Below are 15409 nucleotides of genomic sequence, written 5' to 3' on the forward strand. Positions count from 1 at the left end.
AAAAAATGTGTTCTGGGGAACCCTCTGGCATCTGGTTAAATCTGTGCACCACCTTGCAGAATATTTTAAAAAGGATGCACATGTGCACACACACACTCAAATACACAGGGTTACTACGGAAACCAATTAAACAGTATGGAGGGTCGTCAGAAACCTAAAACTAGAGCGACCACACGATTCAGCAGCCCCGCTTCTGGGTATGCATCCAAAGGGAATCAACTCGCTCCACTGCAGAGATGTCTGCACTCCCACCATCACTGCGGCGTTCTTCACAACAGCTGAGACACGGAAACAACCTAAGAGTCTGACAACGGATGGACGGATGGAGCAGATGTGGTATATGCACACAAAGGAATGTGCTTCAGCTGCGAGAAATATGAAAGCCTGCCATTCGCAACAACGTGATGGCCCTTGAGGGCATTACGCTGAGTGAAATAAGTCAGAAAGAGAAAGACAAACATTGTGTGATCTCACACGTGGAATCTAAAAAAGCCAAACTCAGAGAAACAGAGAACAGATTGGTGGTCACAAGAGGCAGGAGGTGCGGGGTGGGCGAAGGGGTGAAGGTGCTCAGAAGGTAAAAACTTCCAGTTATAAATAAGTCCTGGGGAGGTAACGGACAGCACGGTGACTACAGTTATCAATACTGTATCGTGTATTTGAAAGTTGCTAAGAGAGTAGATCTTAAAAGTTCCTATCCCAAGAAAAAAAACTCCTGACTATGTGAAGTGATGGATGTTAACTAAACTTATTGTGGTAACCATTTTGCAACATACACATACAGCAAATCATTATGTTGTACACTTTAAACTTATACAATGCTATATGTCAGTTATATTTCAATAAAACCAGAAAAAATATTACCATATATATCAAAATGAAACCGCATTGGGATGCAGTAACATATGGACTTTTTAATTAGTACATCAAATTGTAAGATCTTCGGATTCAAAGAAGGAAGAACGTTGAACGTATGTGAAGAGGCCTGCGGCGACTGTCACATAACATAAGTCCCCGTGGTCTACATCGCTGGGAAAGTCCCAGGCACTGTTTTTACTACTGTGATTTGCTGCCAGCATTCACACTTGGGAGTAAAGCTCCTATTAGTGAAAAGAAAGGTGTAACATTTTCCTCCATCAAGTTCACAGATACCCCTGACTTCTACCCAGGGTAAGAATCTGCTTTTGGGGTAAATTCTGGACAGAATCAGGATACCACTGAGAAGATTGAGAGAAGAGGCAAGACCTCAGGAAGCCCTTGTGAGTGCAGACGGGCGTCCCGTAACGTTTCTTTCCTTGCTGTGTTCGGGGCTTGTTGCAGGTTCCCACTCGGTGCATGTATGTTCAGGACCCGTCGATGAGATAGTCGAAAACAAGTTCATCAACGTGAGTTTTGGTTTTCCTGACAGCAAACAGCTTCCGAGTTGTAACAGACTGCCAGGGAACTGGAGGTCAAAGGAAAGGAAAATTTTAAACAAAACAATATTTTCCTGCTTTCTTCTACTATAATTATTGTTTACTCAGCCACTAACATTTTTGTGAAGTTTTTTTCCTACTTTTATTATGAACCAAAAACATACAGAAAACTACATAAAACATATATATGTTCAGTTCAATGAGTAACAATCTGGTGTTATTTTGTATAATCGTAGGATATTCACACTGCTGTGTAACTCTCCACGTGAACACACCCTGATTTCATGATCCATTCCACAGTTAATGGATGTTGGGGTTCCATCTAGTCTGCGAGTTCTACAAACAGTGCTGGCTGGAAACAGTCTAGTACTCGTTTCTTAGGAGTGCAACTGGCAGGCACGTAGCTTCAGTAGATAACGCCTGACAATTTTCCACAGTAGCTGCACCATTTATGCTGCCATCAGCATATCTGAGGGTTCCAATTGTTGCGTATCCTGCCAGATGCTCAGTACTGTCAATCTTTTTAGTTTTAGCTTGCATTTCCCTGATGAGCAGCTTTTCACGTGCTTACTGTCCACTGTCATATTTTCTTTTCCCTATTGATTTACAGGAGCTTTTTAATATCAAGGATACTATATACAGGGATTGTAAATAATCTCTCCCCACTGAGCTTCACCATTTCATTTTGTTAAAGGTGTCTTTTTTACTTTTTTAAACAAAAGACTTGGTCTGAATAAGATGCAAAGCCACTGTCAGAGGGACATCCTCTAAAGTGACATCCCAAGGATGAGAAGCCCTCTGGCACTGACAGGTTTAGCTCAAACTGGTCCCTCACACACCAGGCACAGGCCCACCTCAGGGCCTTTGCACTTGCTGTCTCCTCTCCCTGGAATGTTCCTCCCCTAGATAAACACCTGGATTCCCTCTCTCATCTTCAAGTCTCTGCTCAAACATCACCTCATGAGGCCTTCCATGACAACCCTTGTAAAAACTGCAAACTGTCACGCCTAGAATTCCTGATCTCTTTACCCTGCTTTATTTTTAAAATTGCCATATCCTGTATCACTTTTACATATTGCATACATAAAATACATATGTGTATACACACATATATTACAATACGAGCTATACAAATATACAGTGAAATGCAAGCTATCGTTTGTGTGTGTATACAGCGTGCGGACACTCCGGCGTTCAGCCTATGTTGTTCCCCCTTTCCCGCACTAGCAGCTCTGTGAGGGCCGGGATATTCGCCTGTTTGGCTTACTGCTCTATCTCCACACCTGAAACAATGCCCAGGCCCAGCATACAGTATGTGCTCAATAAATGCCGACTGACTGCCTCAACACCTAACATGGAAAATGCTTAAAGCAGTTCCTGGCATACAACATTGCCTGCTTAGGGAAGGTTTGCTGATTGAAATCTTATCAGTTGGCGTAAGAATTTCAAAGGTGAAATTTCACTGTTTTTTTTTTTTCTCTGAGGAAGATTAGCCCTGAGCTAACTACTGCCAATCCTCCTCTTTTTGCTGAGGAAGACTGGCCCTGAGCTAACATCTGTGCGCATCTTCCTCTACTTTATATGTGGGACGGCTACCACAGCATGGTGTGCCAAGCGGTGCCATGTCCGCACCCGGGATCCGAACCGGTGAACCCCGGGCCGCTGAGAAGCGGAATGTGCGCACTTAACCACTGTGCCACCGGGCTGGCCCCTACTGAGTTTTTTTCTTAAAGGTGTCCTTTATTCAAACTCTTAGATAAAAAAGCAAATTTACCTTAATGTGTTAAGGTGAACAATTCATTTCATTGTCTTCCACCTACTCAAGAAAAAGAAAAGGGACTTAAATACTTGGCTAAGCTCTTCCATTCATTACACTTGGTTTTACCCACTGGTTTTTATAGCCATTGGGAAGCAGGGAAGAGGATTTTGGCCCCAGAAGCCATGTGATTTGGGGGCAGAAGGGGCACACCGGGAGGGGGTCACTGCAGGCACAGCAGGCCTTGGGCACCATGTTTCCAGACCTCAGAGGCCAGCAGGGTGTGGCGTGGTGGGGCGGCCAGGGGCTGCGGCAACGTATCCACTGTGCTGAGGGGGCAGTCCTGGGGCCGAATCTCCTTGGCTAGCCGCCCCTTCTTCTTCAACGTGCAGGCCTCCTGGTACGGTGGAGAGATGGGGGGCTGCGTGGGCGGAGTATACTTGTACTCTGAGCCGTCCTCTAGCTGCAGGGACACATTGGGGGGAGATGGTGAGGACCTGGGATCCTAGGACGGTGCCCTCCATCCGCCTCCTGTTGGCTGGGCACTCACGTCCAGCGGGTAACTGCGGTCCGAATCATAGGAGCTCAGGTCTCCACAGGTCACAAATGGCACAATGATGCGGGTGGGACCATCTAATTGGTTGAAATCTGGATCTGACAAACAGGGAGAAATGAGACAGGACAGGGCTGGGGTGCCTGGGGTCGGTCATGACTCAGGCTGCAGCATGGGTACTGAGGGCTCCCCATGGATCCACCAGCTACTCTCATACGCCTCCACCAGCAATCCTTCATTGGGTTCAAACCACCTCCTCAGGGAGGCCCTCCAGGACCACCCCACTTCTTCCTGCACCACACTTATGTCCACCTGCCATTCTATCATACGCTGCCTGGACCTTGTCTCACTCGAGCCTGCCAGCTGCAAGAGCAGGCTCTGTCCCTTTTCCCACTTGGGGCCAGGCTAAAGACCCTCGTGGGGCAAAACTCCCACACAGGGTTGGGGTTTCCATCTGTAGGGTGGGTGACTGAGTCTTCCTAGGCTGGGATCTCCTTAGGTAGGGAGAGTCTTCACTGGGGCAGAACTCAGGATCCTCCTGGGACAGAATTTTCACCCGGCCCAAGACGTACCACTAGGGACTAGGCCGAAGATCCTCCTGGGACAAAATATCCCTAAGGGGAGGACTTTCCACGGGAGGGTGGGGCTGAGGATCCTCTTGGGAAGAATTCCCACGAGGAGCAGTCTCCACCAACAGGTGGGGCTGAGGGTCCTCCTGAGACATAAACTCCACAAGGGGGCAGAGTCTCGCCAGGGACAGGGCTCATGGCTCAGGCTCTCACCGTAGGAGTGGTCCAGCAGGGGTTTGGTCAGGTCTGGCAGGAAGCCCTCAGGGGGGTCATAGCCCCGACACACAGCAAAGGCCTCTGTGGGTAGAAGATGGAGTGAGGGGCGATTGCCACCCCTGCCCCAGGCAGGATGCGTCCCTGAGATTTGCAGCCGCCTGCTTGGCCCCTCCAGCCCACTGACCAATGCTGGAGTTCCGGCTGCTCCTGGGCTTGGCACAGAGCACGCTGGAGAAGAAGACACGCAGCTGGCTATAGATCAGCGTCACATCCCGGCCTCGGAAGATCTGCAGGGTGAAGAGGCAGAGATGGAGGCATGAGGGAGGCCCTTGGGGACCCCACTCTACCCCTCTACCTGGTTCCCCAAGGCTTACCTTGGCTACAAAGCAGCCCCCTGGCTTCAGGACGTGTGTAGCAATGTTCAGAGCCTGTGGGCAGGACAGATGGCTAAGGCTGAGGTGGAGACAGCCAGGAGGGGGCCAAACTGAGGCAGGGGCAGCCAGGGTTACTCACGGCTAGGAGGAGCTGGGCCTGCATATACTCATCAACATCATGGAGGCCAGTTACTGCAGCAAGAGGAAGAGCGTTAGCAGGGCTGTCTAGTTCTAGCCTTGCCCTGTCCCAGAGATTAGACGCTAAAAACATTTCCCAGGCTCTCACACTGCTAAGGTTCTGCATCAGAATTAATGTTGGCCAACTGGACGCGTACTCTGAGCTCCTAACCCTTAAGAGCTCATTCTAATTCTCAAAACAGTCTTATATGCAAGGACCACTATCACCATGTCTACCTCCAGTGCAGACCGCTCCTCTGGACTCCAGACTCAGACCAGACCCGACGTCTCAGACTCGACACATCCGAAACCAAGCTCCTGGCCTGCCTGCCCAAACCTGCTCCTCCCAGCGTCTTCTGCACCTCATCTGAGCCTTCCAGTTGTTCAGGCCAAAACCCTTAGTCACCCGGGACGGCCCCCAGTCTTTCCTCACACCCACGTTCAAGCTATTAGCAAATCCTGTCGGCTCTACTTTCAGACGAGCTCCTGAATCGACCCTCCTCTCACCTCCACCACTGTGCCCAGTGTTGTCACTCGCCTGTACTACTGCACTGGCCTCCTCACCTCTGGCAGCCCCGCTTCCACACTTGCCGTTCACACTGCTCACAGGAGCCAGAGGGGTCATCACAGCCCGAGTCAGGCACGGCCCTCCTCTGCTCACAGCTCTCATCTCAGTGAAAAGCCAAAGTCCTCACTGCGGCCCTCAAGGATCTGTCCCCCGTGACCTCACCTCCTACCACTCCCCCCTCACTCACTCTGTCTCCACCTTGGCCACCTCACTGGTCCTCACATGCCAAGCACTCCCCCATCTCAGGGCCTTTGCATGGGCTGGTCCCTTTGGCTGGCTTGTTCTCCCCCCTGGCCCACTCCCTCACCTCGAGGTCTTCGTACTAAAGCCAGCGAGGCCTTCCCCATCCACTTTATTGAAGACCCCAACGGGTACTCCCCACTGCCCTCCCCTTTTCATTGTTCCCACACGGTACCTATCACCTGGTGACAGGCTACATAGATCAATCTTTTGTTTCTTTTCCAGCTGCTCCCACTAGAACAGCAGCTCCCTGAGGTCAGAGATCAGTGGAATTTTATTCACGAATGTTTTCCCAACATGTAGAACAGTGCCCGACACACAACAGGTGCTCAGCAAACGTGTGCTGAATGGAGGACTGACTGCTTAAAGAAAATCAGACGGAACTGGATGGCTGCAGAGGGCTGAGAGACGAGAAGAGGGAGGGGTGGACAACGGACAAAACCAAAATGGTAGAGTGTGGGGAGGGAGAAGGCAGAGGCAGAGGCAGAGAGCAGGCAGTAGGGGCAGCAAGAAGTTGCCAGATGTGGAGAACAGCTGACAGGGGAGGGGAGTGGCAAGGAATAGTTGAAGTGGTGAAAGAAGCCAGGAGAGGTGGGAGATAGAGAGAAGGACATACACAGGGCCCCCGTCTGACCTCCCAACCCCTGCTGTTTACCATCAGGAGCCCCGTCGCACACCACTAGGTCCGCGGGGCAGCCCTCAAAGTGCCGGATGATTTCCTGGGCAGTGGACAGCTATGGAAGACAAGGAGGATGAGTGGCCCCAGGGTTCCCCTCGCCTGCAACCCTCTAACCTCACCTGCCCCTGGGTCAGCCAAATCCTCAGGCTTTGTCTGTCTAAGACTGGGCTCCATCCCTGGGGACCTGGTGTCATCATCTGTTGCTGTCTCTCTGTGATGATGACCTGCTGCCTCTGTTTCTCTGCTGTTACAGCCTCTTGGGTTCTCTCAGTTACACATTCTCTCTCTGCCTGTCTTTCTCAGTCTGTTTCTCTGTCTTTCTCTCTCTCTTTCACTTTCTGTAGCCTCCACGTACAGGGGGTGGCCTTTGCCCAGGATACACCCCAACACCCCCAGCCATGCTCTCACCTGGGTGATGTCCCCCTGGATCTGTAACACACCTGGTAGAGGAGCCATAGCCTGAAGGTCCACAGCCACCACATGGCCAGACCCCTGGCCCCTGTGGACAACATGGCCCATGTCAGCCCAGTTTTCACTCCTGGCCTGCCCTTGACCTAGCCTGCCCTCCCATCCCACCACCTGGGACTCCACACTCACCCAATCTTCTGGCTCAGCACCTGACTCCAGCTGCCTGGGGCTGCACACAGGTCAACTGCCCGTGTCACGCCTGAGCACACACAGGAAGGTGTAGTGGTCAGTTGCACCACCCCCCCCCAACCCGGGGACCCTGCCAAGTTCACCCCTTTCCCCTGGGGAGCACCCACATCTATCCGCTGCCCAGGTGCCCGACTTCTTTTGAGTATCTGCCCAGCTTCCTGCCTGGTCCCTGCCCCATAGACCCTCCAAGTCAACCCGCCTACCACGGGGAGCTCTGCAGACCTAGCCCACTTGTCCATTCTCTTTGCCAGCCCCATCCCCCAGGGACTAGCCCGCCAGGTGGGGACCTTGGAAGAGTTGGAATTCCTCGTCAAGTTGTAGCAGCTTGAAGGCACTGCGGGCACGCCAGCCATTCTCCTTGGCCAGGCGGTAGTAGACATCCCGCTTGTCCTTCGACGTCCGTCCCATCTCACACACTGTTTGCCCGGCGACCTGCCAACAGCAAGCTGATGCCACCCCGTATCAGTAACCAGGTGAGTGGGCCACCACCTACCTCTGCAGGGCAGCGAGAACCACACAAACCAAACTGGGCTCATCGGACTCACATGACAGCTCATTCAGCAGACGGGAAGACTGAAGCCCAGTTGCTGACCCCACCAGTGTGCTCTCAGGCTCCACCACTCACCCCACAGGCTCCCCTACAACTTACTCCACAGACTCCATCATTAATGCCACCGATCCCCCAAAAGACCCCACAAACCCAACACTTATCTCATAGATGACCCATTACTGACCCTGTCAACCTTCCACTGCTGTCACCCACACTCCACATATTAAACCCTGCAACTCTCACTATTAACCCTTCTTTGCCCACCTCATCCCCATTAACATCTTACTGACCGTCTCCCCAGCTGTCCTCGTTGCCTCCAGATTCATGTAGCCCTATCAGCCCCCCTTTAATCCCTTGCTTTCACCTCATTATCCTAACACTATCTCCTTGCACTCCCCACCCCATAATCTCTCTCCCCGATGAAATGATTAGGCCCCTGGTAATTCCTTTACTACTATATCCTTACCAACCCCCCATGATGCCTGGAGGATCACGGCCTATTAACTCTCCATGAAGCTCTCAATTACTATGATTTATCAGCCCCCATTAACTTAGCCCTCCAAGTGATCCCTCATAGATCACACCACCAGGCCCCTGTAACCCGTGCATTATCGCACACTCACGTTAATCTCTGAGGATCATACATCAGTTCTCCATTCTCCCCTCACTGCCCGCCTTGCCCTCCCATAATCATTTGATGATCACACCCCAACAGCTTACTATTATCCTCTCTTTGCTCACTTTGTTCCCATTAATTCCTCGAGAGTCATGCCATGACCGCCCACTAAAACTCTTTGACTACAACACCCCTTTGGCCTCTCATTCGCTTTTCTTTGACCACTGCCCCCTTGAGTTCCTTGATCATGACCCCCACTGGCCTCTATTATACCCTCCACAGCCTCACGATTATCATTTCAATTACTATGCCCCACGGCTCTTCATTAACTCCTTGAATATGATACCTCCATCAATCCCTCAGGGGTCACACCCCCATCCGCCTCCCATTATCTTTCGGTTGCCTACTCTACCACCCCTTCATTAATCAATGAACACACCTCCACCGGCCCCCATGAACATGTCGACTAAAACACTCCTATTAGCTCCCATTGATTCCCTGATAACACTCCCATTACCCTCACGCAGCCCACCAACCGCCCTCCCCATTAACAGCCCTCTGACCACGCCCCCGGTCCCTCCTCATCATTACCTCGAAGACCATGTCCCCATTGGGGCCTCCAGACGTCCCCCCGACGCGGCTCCGCTGATATCTGGACCCCTACGACCCTCTCCCCCCAAGTCCTCCCCGCACAGTGGTCCCTTTCTACAGACAAACATCGGGTCTGGAGCCCACGTGGCGCCAGCCGCGCGGACTGCACAGCCGCGGCGCCGAGGGCGAGCTCCCCTCCTTCCCTGGCCGCGGGATAGCGCAGGCGTGCCTCAACCGTCTCGGCCTGGACCCACGTCCTCCGCACCCCAGGGCCTACCTGAACTTTCCGAGTAGGGAGAAGTCGGACGACGGAGGCCGGTCCGCGAGCAGTCCGAGCTTCGGCGAGCGCGCAAACCCGGGGGAAATCGTAGGGCTACAGTTCGTTTCTTAGTGGCTCCCAATGCCCGTCGCGCATGCCTAAGGGCTACGGCAGCGTGGCAAGCCTGTCATCGTCGAACGTGGAGGCTCCGGCGAGGTCCGGACAGGAACGTACAGCGTGAGTCCCGTCATCTTGTGTCGACGTAGCTGGTCTTGCGAACTACCGTTCCCAGAATGCAACGGCCACGACCGGCGCTGCTGAACTCACGCACTGCATAGCTGAAACGCCGCGAGGCACAAGAACTGACTCTCTTCTTTTGTTCCAAGGCTTAAAATCGATTTAATCCCCGCCCCTCCCTTCTTGGACAGTGGTAGTCATTGAGTCTGTGGACTACATTTCCCAAGATGCAACGAGCACGACGGCACCCATTCATTTTAGGCGTGGTGCGAGGTGAAATTACCGCTGGGGTCATTAACGTGAGAGTGAGGAAAGTGCGTTAATGAAATGCGCGGGCGCGCGGAAGCTGTTTTGCGCCAATTTCGAATCCACTTCCGCTAGTTGATAGCGCTTCCTGAATTGTACCGTTTTAGAACTTGGCAGTTTCTCTATCTGTAAAATGGGGATGATAAGTAGTACAGACTTCACAGAGTTATTCGGGGGATTGAATAGGTGTAGTTCAGAACATTGCCTGGCCTTTCGTAATTCTGTGTTCTTCAAAAATTTTTAACTCCGACCCACAAAAAGACTATACATGGCGACCCAGTACACGAGCAAATATGATCATGGAAACATTTATTATAGCGTTTACTATGTGCCAGGCACTAGTCTAAGTGCTCCTGGGTGGTGTGCTGGTAAATGGTTAACAACAGGCTCTTTGGAGGTAGCGAAGGAGGAAGGCTTGATTTCTAACATTTCTATTTTCCATGGTTTACATGATTCACATACTATCATCTTGTTAGATTTCAAGTTATCAACGTGTAGTCACGGAACACAGAGTTCAGAAGACATGCAGTAGTGCACCATTATGTCATATTTCTACCATACAGTTAAAATAGGGGTAAATGCCCTCAAGAGCATAGAGAATAGTGAAATGTAGTAAAATAGTAAGAAAGTGAGGAGTTTCTAGTATTTATTACGTTTAAAACATCTAATTTATTTAATTGTAAGTTTATATCATTTCATTTTTAATAATAACTGTGTTTAACAACCACTTCGCAAAATTCCTGAAAATTAAACAAGCGATCTGCAAACGTGCCAAGTAGGCTCCAGCACACTGCTGAGTTCTTCCTTGAACTCATTTTAAATCCTTATGACAACAACATGAGGTAGTCACTGTAATTTCCCCCAGTTTATAGATGAGGAAACAGATGAGGGAAGATATATATTACTGTTAGGTCTATAAACATATATGCCTTTTAATATGTATGTGATTATATAGAAATACAGTGATGCGTAATATTTACTAGTATATAAATTATGTTATGTATTAGTAAACAAATATAATAAATACAATATGCTATTATATGTAAATTTAAGGAAGTATATATTTATGGATGTTTTTTAGTGTATATATAACATATGTATCTTTTTTTTTAAGATTTTATCTTTCCTTTTTCTCCCCAAAGCCCCCTGGTACATAGTTGTGTATTTTTAGTTGTGGGTCCTTCTAGTTGTGGCATGTGGGACGCCGCCTCAGCATGGCTTGATGAGCGGTGCCATGTCTGCCCAGGATCCGAACCAGCAAAACCCTGGGCCGCCAAAGCAGAGTGGGCGAACTTAACCACTCGGCCACAGGGCCAGCCCACTATGTGTCATCTTATACATATAATATATAAATATGTATGCTGATATGTATAAATATGCTAATATCTATGTATATTTGTTTACTGAAGTAACTGTACTAAATATAAATATACCATTAAATATGTAAATATATAATGTTATGTTATTATGAAGAATAATAAGGTAGGGTGAAAGAGATGGAGGCTAACAGAGGGGTTGAGTTGCTATTTTAGCGTGATCAGGGAGGGCTTCTCTGAGGAGGTGACATTTGGGCTGAGAGCTGAAGGGGAGCACCCCCTAGGAATATTTGGAGGAAGAGCATTCCAGGCAGAGAGAACACCAAGTGCAAAGCCCCTGACACGGGAACAAGCTTGGCGAGTATTCAAAGAACTGAACAATTGATTCATATTCCTTAGAAATGTGAGCTTCACTAGGCAGGGATTTCTGTTCTGTCTTGTTCACTGCTGTTTCCCAGGCACCTAGAATAGGGCCCAGCACACAGTTGGTGTTCAGTAGATGTTTGTCGAATCCACCCTTTTGTCGCTTTGTTCCTTCATTCTTTCCTCAGTGGTGTGTTCTGCATCTATGCGGGGCCCGGGGAGGCGTAGACAGACGCGCAGAGACACAGAGAGCACCTCCTGGGGGAGTCTCCATAGCCAGAGAGGAAGCAAGAGCTTGTCAGCAGAGCTCCAGAGCCTTGTGGGGGCGGTGGGAACACGCTCCCCTGCGGAGGTGAGCAAGTGTGAGAAAGCCAGGGTTCAAGCCACCAGGCCCCCGCTGGTGCCAGGCATTGGGGGCCCATGTTCACCCTGTGGGACACTTCCCACGTCCTGTTTTCTTGCCTCTCACAAAGAGGATGTTTAATTTTTCGCAAAGAAATTTGCTTCCTCCAGCAGGGCCGGGGGACTGGGGGACAGGATCCAGGCTCTGAACTCCGCAGGCTGTTCCCGAAATAGGGTGTCGGCCTGCAGCTCCCACCCGGCACCCCACTGAGTGTAAAGGTGTCCTCCCCTCAGCCTCCTGAAGAGGTCAAGGAAGGGGGAACTGCCAGGCCAGCTCTGTACCGGAGGGCATCTTATCACGTGAGGGAAAGACGGGGTGGTCCAGGCGCAGGGGACTAGACACTGACTCAGAAAGCCTTGCTGCCCAGGGGCTGCTTTGAGGGACGGAAGAGTTACTCAGTGGGGAGCCTGCATGAAAGGAGAGATTAGAATCCGAAATGCAGCCTGGTGCGGCGCTGCTTTCACCGGCGAGAAGAATTCATTAATTCCTTTCACAAATCTTATTGAGCAATTACTGAGTGTCCAGCGAGCATTGTTCTAAGTGCTTTGCTTGTATTAATTCCTTCAATCTTCCCAATGGCCCCAGGAGTTAGGTGTTATTATGCCCTGGGGGAAGCTGAGACGGTGAGGTTTCGGAACTCGCTCCTGGCCATACAGCTAGTAAGCGGCCGAGCTCGTGCTGTGAACTGCTTTGCTCTGTGGCTCCCTCCCCCGAAGGCTGCTGAGCAGTGACCTGTTTTAATGAAAAGCAGGGGTCTGCTTAGAAGAACTGACAAGAACCCAAACTGACGTTTAATAGACTCGATAGGAATTCCAAATGTCACACAAGGGTCTGCTTTGCTGAACCAACAAAAGCCTTAAATGACCCTGAGAAAGGGCCCCACTTTGATGAACTAACAAAGCGTTTTTATCCCTGGCATGGCCTCAAGGCCTCGGTCATGCTTCAAGACATCTGTTCCCTCTAAAGCAGGCTGCCTTCTGCAGCCAGATTTCTCTTTCCCTCTGTTTTTCCTCCTACCAGCATATGTTGAGCACCTGCTGTTTGTAGTGCCCTGAAACCTAGCTGAGCTATGGGGTGCATCCCTCCTCTAGAAGCGTTCACTTGGCAGAAATAAAAATACTAATGATGATAATATGACACTTGATAAGTGGCATTTATTGAGCACCTGCTGTGTGCCTGGCATTTATTGAGTACCTGCTGTGCTGGGCAATGGTGAAGGGCCAGGGAAGGCCCTGGGAAGGGAGGGGAATGATCAGAGATGAGAGCAGGAAGCTGCTGCCTGGAGGTGGTGGCTGGGGGCGTCTGTTTTTGTCCAAGGTACACTAGTTCTTGGGCCAGGACACTTCAGACTTTTCTTGAAATCTAGGCACCTGCCAACACCCTCCCCGCCACCCACCACCCCTGCTACCTTAGCCATCTGGGCTAAGGCCTCTGCTGACAGGTGTCTCTTTCCCTGGCCAGCCTGTAGCACAGATGGTGTAATGGCTCTGGGGGGAGGAGTATGGAGGAGAGAGACATGAGAAGGGCCGGGATAGACAGGGGAGTGTGTATGTGTGTGGAGGCCCTGAGTGCATCTCACCTGCCTGTACGTGTTCTCAGCCACAAACACATGGATGTGAGTTCCACGTGTGTCTTCCCATGTAACTGGCCTGGTTGTGTCTTGTGTCTTTGGCTGCCTGTCCAACTCGTGTGTTTCCTTTTCAGCGACTGTGTGTGTTGGTACTGGCTGCTTGTGAAATTCATCTATATGGGGTTGTGTGTGTATTCCTTGGGTGTGTATGTGTCTCGTTGGTAATGCTTGTGGGTGATGAGTGTGTTTATTTGTCTCTCCTGTGTGTGTGTCTCCTATGTATGTGTGTCTTCTCTGCCACCGCACGTTGTGTCTCTCCTTGCTGAGTGGCTGGAGGTGGGTGTGCCCTATGGATGTTTCTTTTGGTGCCACTGTATGTGTCCTCTCTGGTTCCCTTTTTCCTCTCCATGCAGCTTTAGGGGCAGTTTTGGGATTTCCTCTTTGTAACCATTGTAAGCAGACCCTCGGCATCCTTGCATTCCTGGCTTGTGCACCTGTCTACACCTTCCCTGTGCATTTCTTTGTAGACTTGATTTGTGAGTAGCTGTGTGTGTACAAGGCTGTGTGTAGCCATCTGCTTGAATGTGCTTGTATGTATGTCTGTGACTGTGGTTTCTCTGTACAATTGTGCCTGCCTGTGAGTGCCTCTCTCTCTGTGACCAGAGCTGTATGTGGTCACACGTGGTCACAAGTTCACACACGAGTTCACGTGCACAGAGGTATCCTTAGAGAGCCTAAATCTGGACATTGGCCTCCAGAGCTGTCTGAGACTGGAATTGCGTGTGGGAGACACTGGGCCCGGGGTGATGGTGTCGGCTGTATGAAATCACACTTGTGCACTGTGTGTGTGGCTGTGAGTCTGTGTGTGATTTGCCTGATGGTTCTCTTGGGTCTGGCTGTTGAGTCTGTGAGCGATGATGTCCATGAGTCTATAGCGGCTGTAAATCGGTGTGAGCCTATCCCCGTGTCAATCTGTGCTCTCTGGGTGCAGCTCTGAGGCTGTGGGTGATGATACCTGTAAGACTAAGTCACTCTGTGTGGCCGTGAGTATGTAATTGTACCCTGGCCTGGGCTATCCGTGTGCAGTCTGTGTGTGTTCATATGTCAGCCTGTATTCTCCATGCATGGCTGTGAGTCTGCGTGCAAGTTTGTACTTTTGTGGGTGACGGTGAGTGTGCCTCCATCTCTGAGCCTCTGGATGGACTCAGAGTATGCAAGAGTCTCTCTCCCGCTGTGGGGAAGTAAACGCCCCATCCCTCGTCCTCTTCCAGCTGCGGGTGGGGTGGGGGCATCTAGGCTAGCTTTGAAGCCCCAGCCAGCCCCTGGCCTTTCCGGGAATTTTGTGCTCCCTGTGGGGGGTGGGCAGGCGGGTGGAGGGGCCCAGACAGAGGCCTCTAGTCCACCTGGGCCTCAAGCAGCCCAGTCCAGTTGGGTTTGGACCCCAAGTCCACCCCGCCTGACTCCCTGCAGGAGACACAAGCCTAACGGGGGACAGACATGCCTGTCACATGCCTGGATGAGAATGAACAGACAGACCCCCATATAAGACAGTCAGACAGAAGACAGTGGAGCTCAGTTAGGGTGTAGACAGGCCCCACCCAATGCCTGGGTGGATCCAGGCCTGCAGGGTGTGCCTAGTTTACAGACAGTGCATGTCCACACTCCCCACCCAACCACAAATGCCCTCCTTGCTTCCCTCTGGGGACCCCTGAGATCTAGGGTTCTCTCTCGGCTCGGTTGTCTGTCTGAGGTCAGCCTCTAGTGGCCTGGCTGTGTTTATCCTTGCACCTGTTCCACTGCTGTCCCCAGGTCTGTCCATCATCCCTGTCAGCCCCTCTGCCTGAACCTTTCTCTGCCTGTTGTCATCTGTCCCTCCAGGTGTCTCTCTGCCTCAACTACTCCCTCTGTCCCCTTGTCTCTCTGGGCCGGTGTGTCCACTCCCAATCTCTGTTTGGGAATATGTCTGGCTGTGTCCACCTGTCTATCTGCCACTT

At 51.0% G+C, this 15409-nt stretch overlaps 1 protein-coding gene across 4 annotated transcripts; it reads right to left on the minus strand.

The window, feature by feature from the left end:
• Positions 1-729: 729 nt before the first annotated feature.
• On the minus strand, positions 730-9616 carry FTSJ1 (FtsJ RNA 2'-O-methyltransferase 1). 4 transcript variants are annotated; one of them, XM_014835290.3, is made up of 13 exons: positions 9239-9616; positions 7492-7650; positions 7145-7214; positions 6956-7046; positions 6524-6602; positions 5023-5075; positions 4884-4937; positions 4694-4796; positions 4507-4590; positions 3722-3825; positions 3437-3634; positions 3190-3231; positions 730-1444 (listed from the first exon to the last, which is right to left on the minus strand). In XM_014835290.3, exons 2-12 carry the CDS (start codon positions 7610-7612, stop codon positions 3199-3201), a joined length of 990 nt encoding a protein of 329 aa, XP_014690776.3. In that variant the 5' UTR covers positions 7613-7650; positions 9239-9616; the 3' UTR covers positions 730-1444; positions 3190-3198. The 4 variants fall into 4 exon arrangements, with proteins under 4 accessions (XP_014690776.3, XP_014690774.3, XP_044619848.2 ...); XM_014835288.3 differs by having other exon boundaries at positions 3722-3819; positions 9239-9488; XM_044763913.2 differs by lacking the exons at positions 6524-6602; positions 6956-7046; positions 7145-7214; positions 7492-7650 and having other exon boundaries at positions 9239-9369.
• Between the last annotated feature and the right edge of the window lie 5793 nt (positions 9617-15409).

This window comes from Equus asinus, chromosome X (genome assembly GCF_041296235.1).
Source record: "Equus asinus isolate D_3611 breed Donkey chromosome X, EquAss-T2T_v2, whole genome shotgun sequence".
Classification (NCBI taxonomy): domain Eukaryota; kingdom Metazoa; phylum Chordata; class Mammalia; order Perissodactyla; family Equidae; genus Equus; species Equus asinus.

Excerpts from the sequence above, each read along its gene's own strand:
- FTSJ1 (XM_014835290.3), bottom strand. The coding sequence starts at position 7,612 with ATGGGACGGACGTCGAAGGACAAGCGGGATGTCTACTACCGCCTGGCC. Across the intron at positions 5,076-6,523 it reads GTGCGACGGGGCTCCTGATG|TAACTGGCCTCCATGATGTT; the intron begins GTAAACAGCAGG and ends CTCTTGCTGCAG. Across the intron at positions 4,797-4,883 it reads GGGGCTGCTTTGTAGCCAAG|ATCTTCCGAGGCCGGGATGT; the intron begins GTAAGCCTTGGG and ends TTCACCCTGCAG.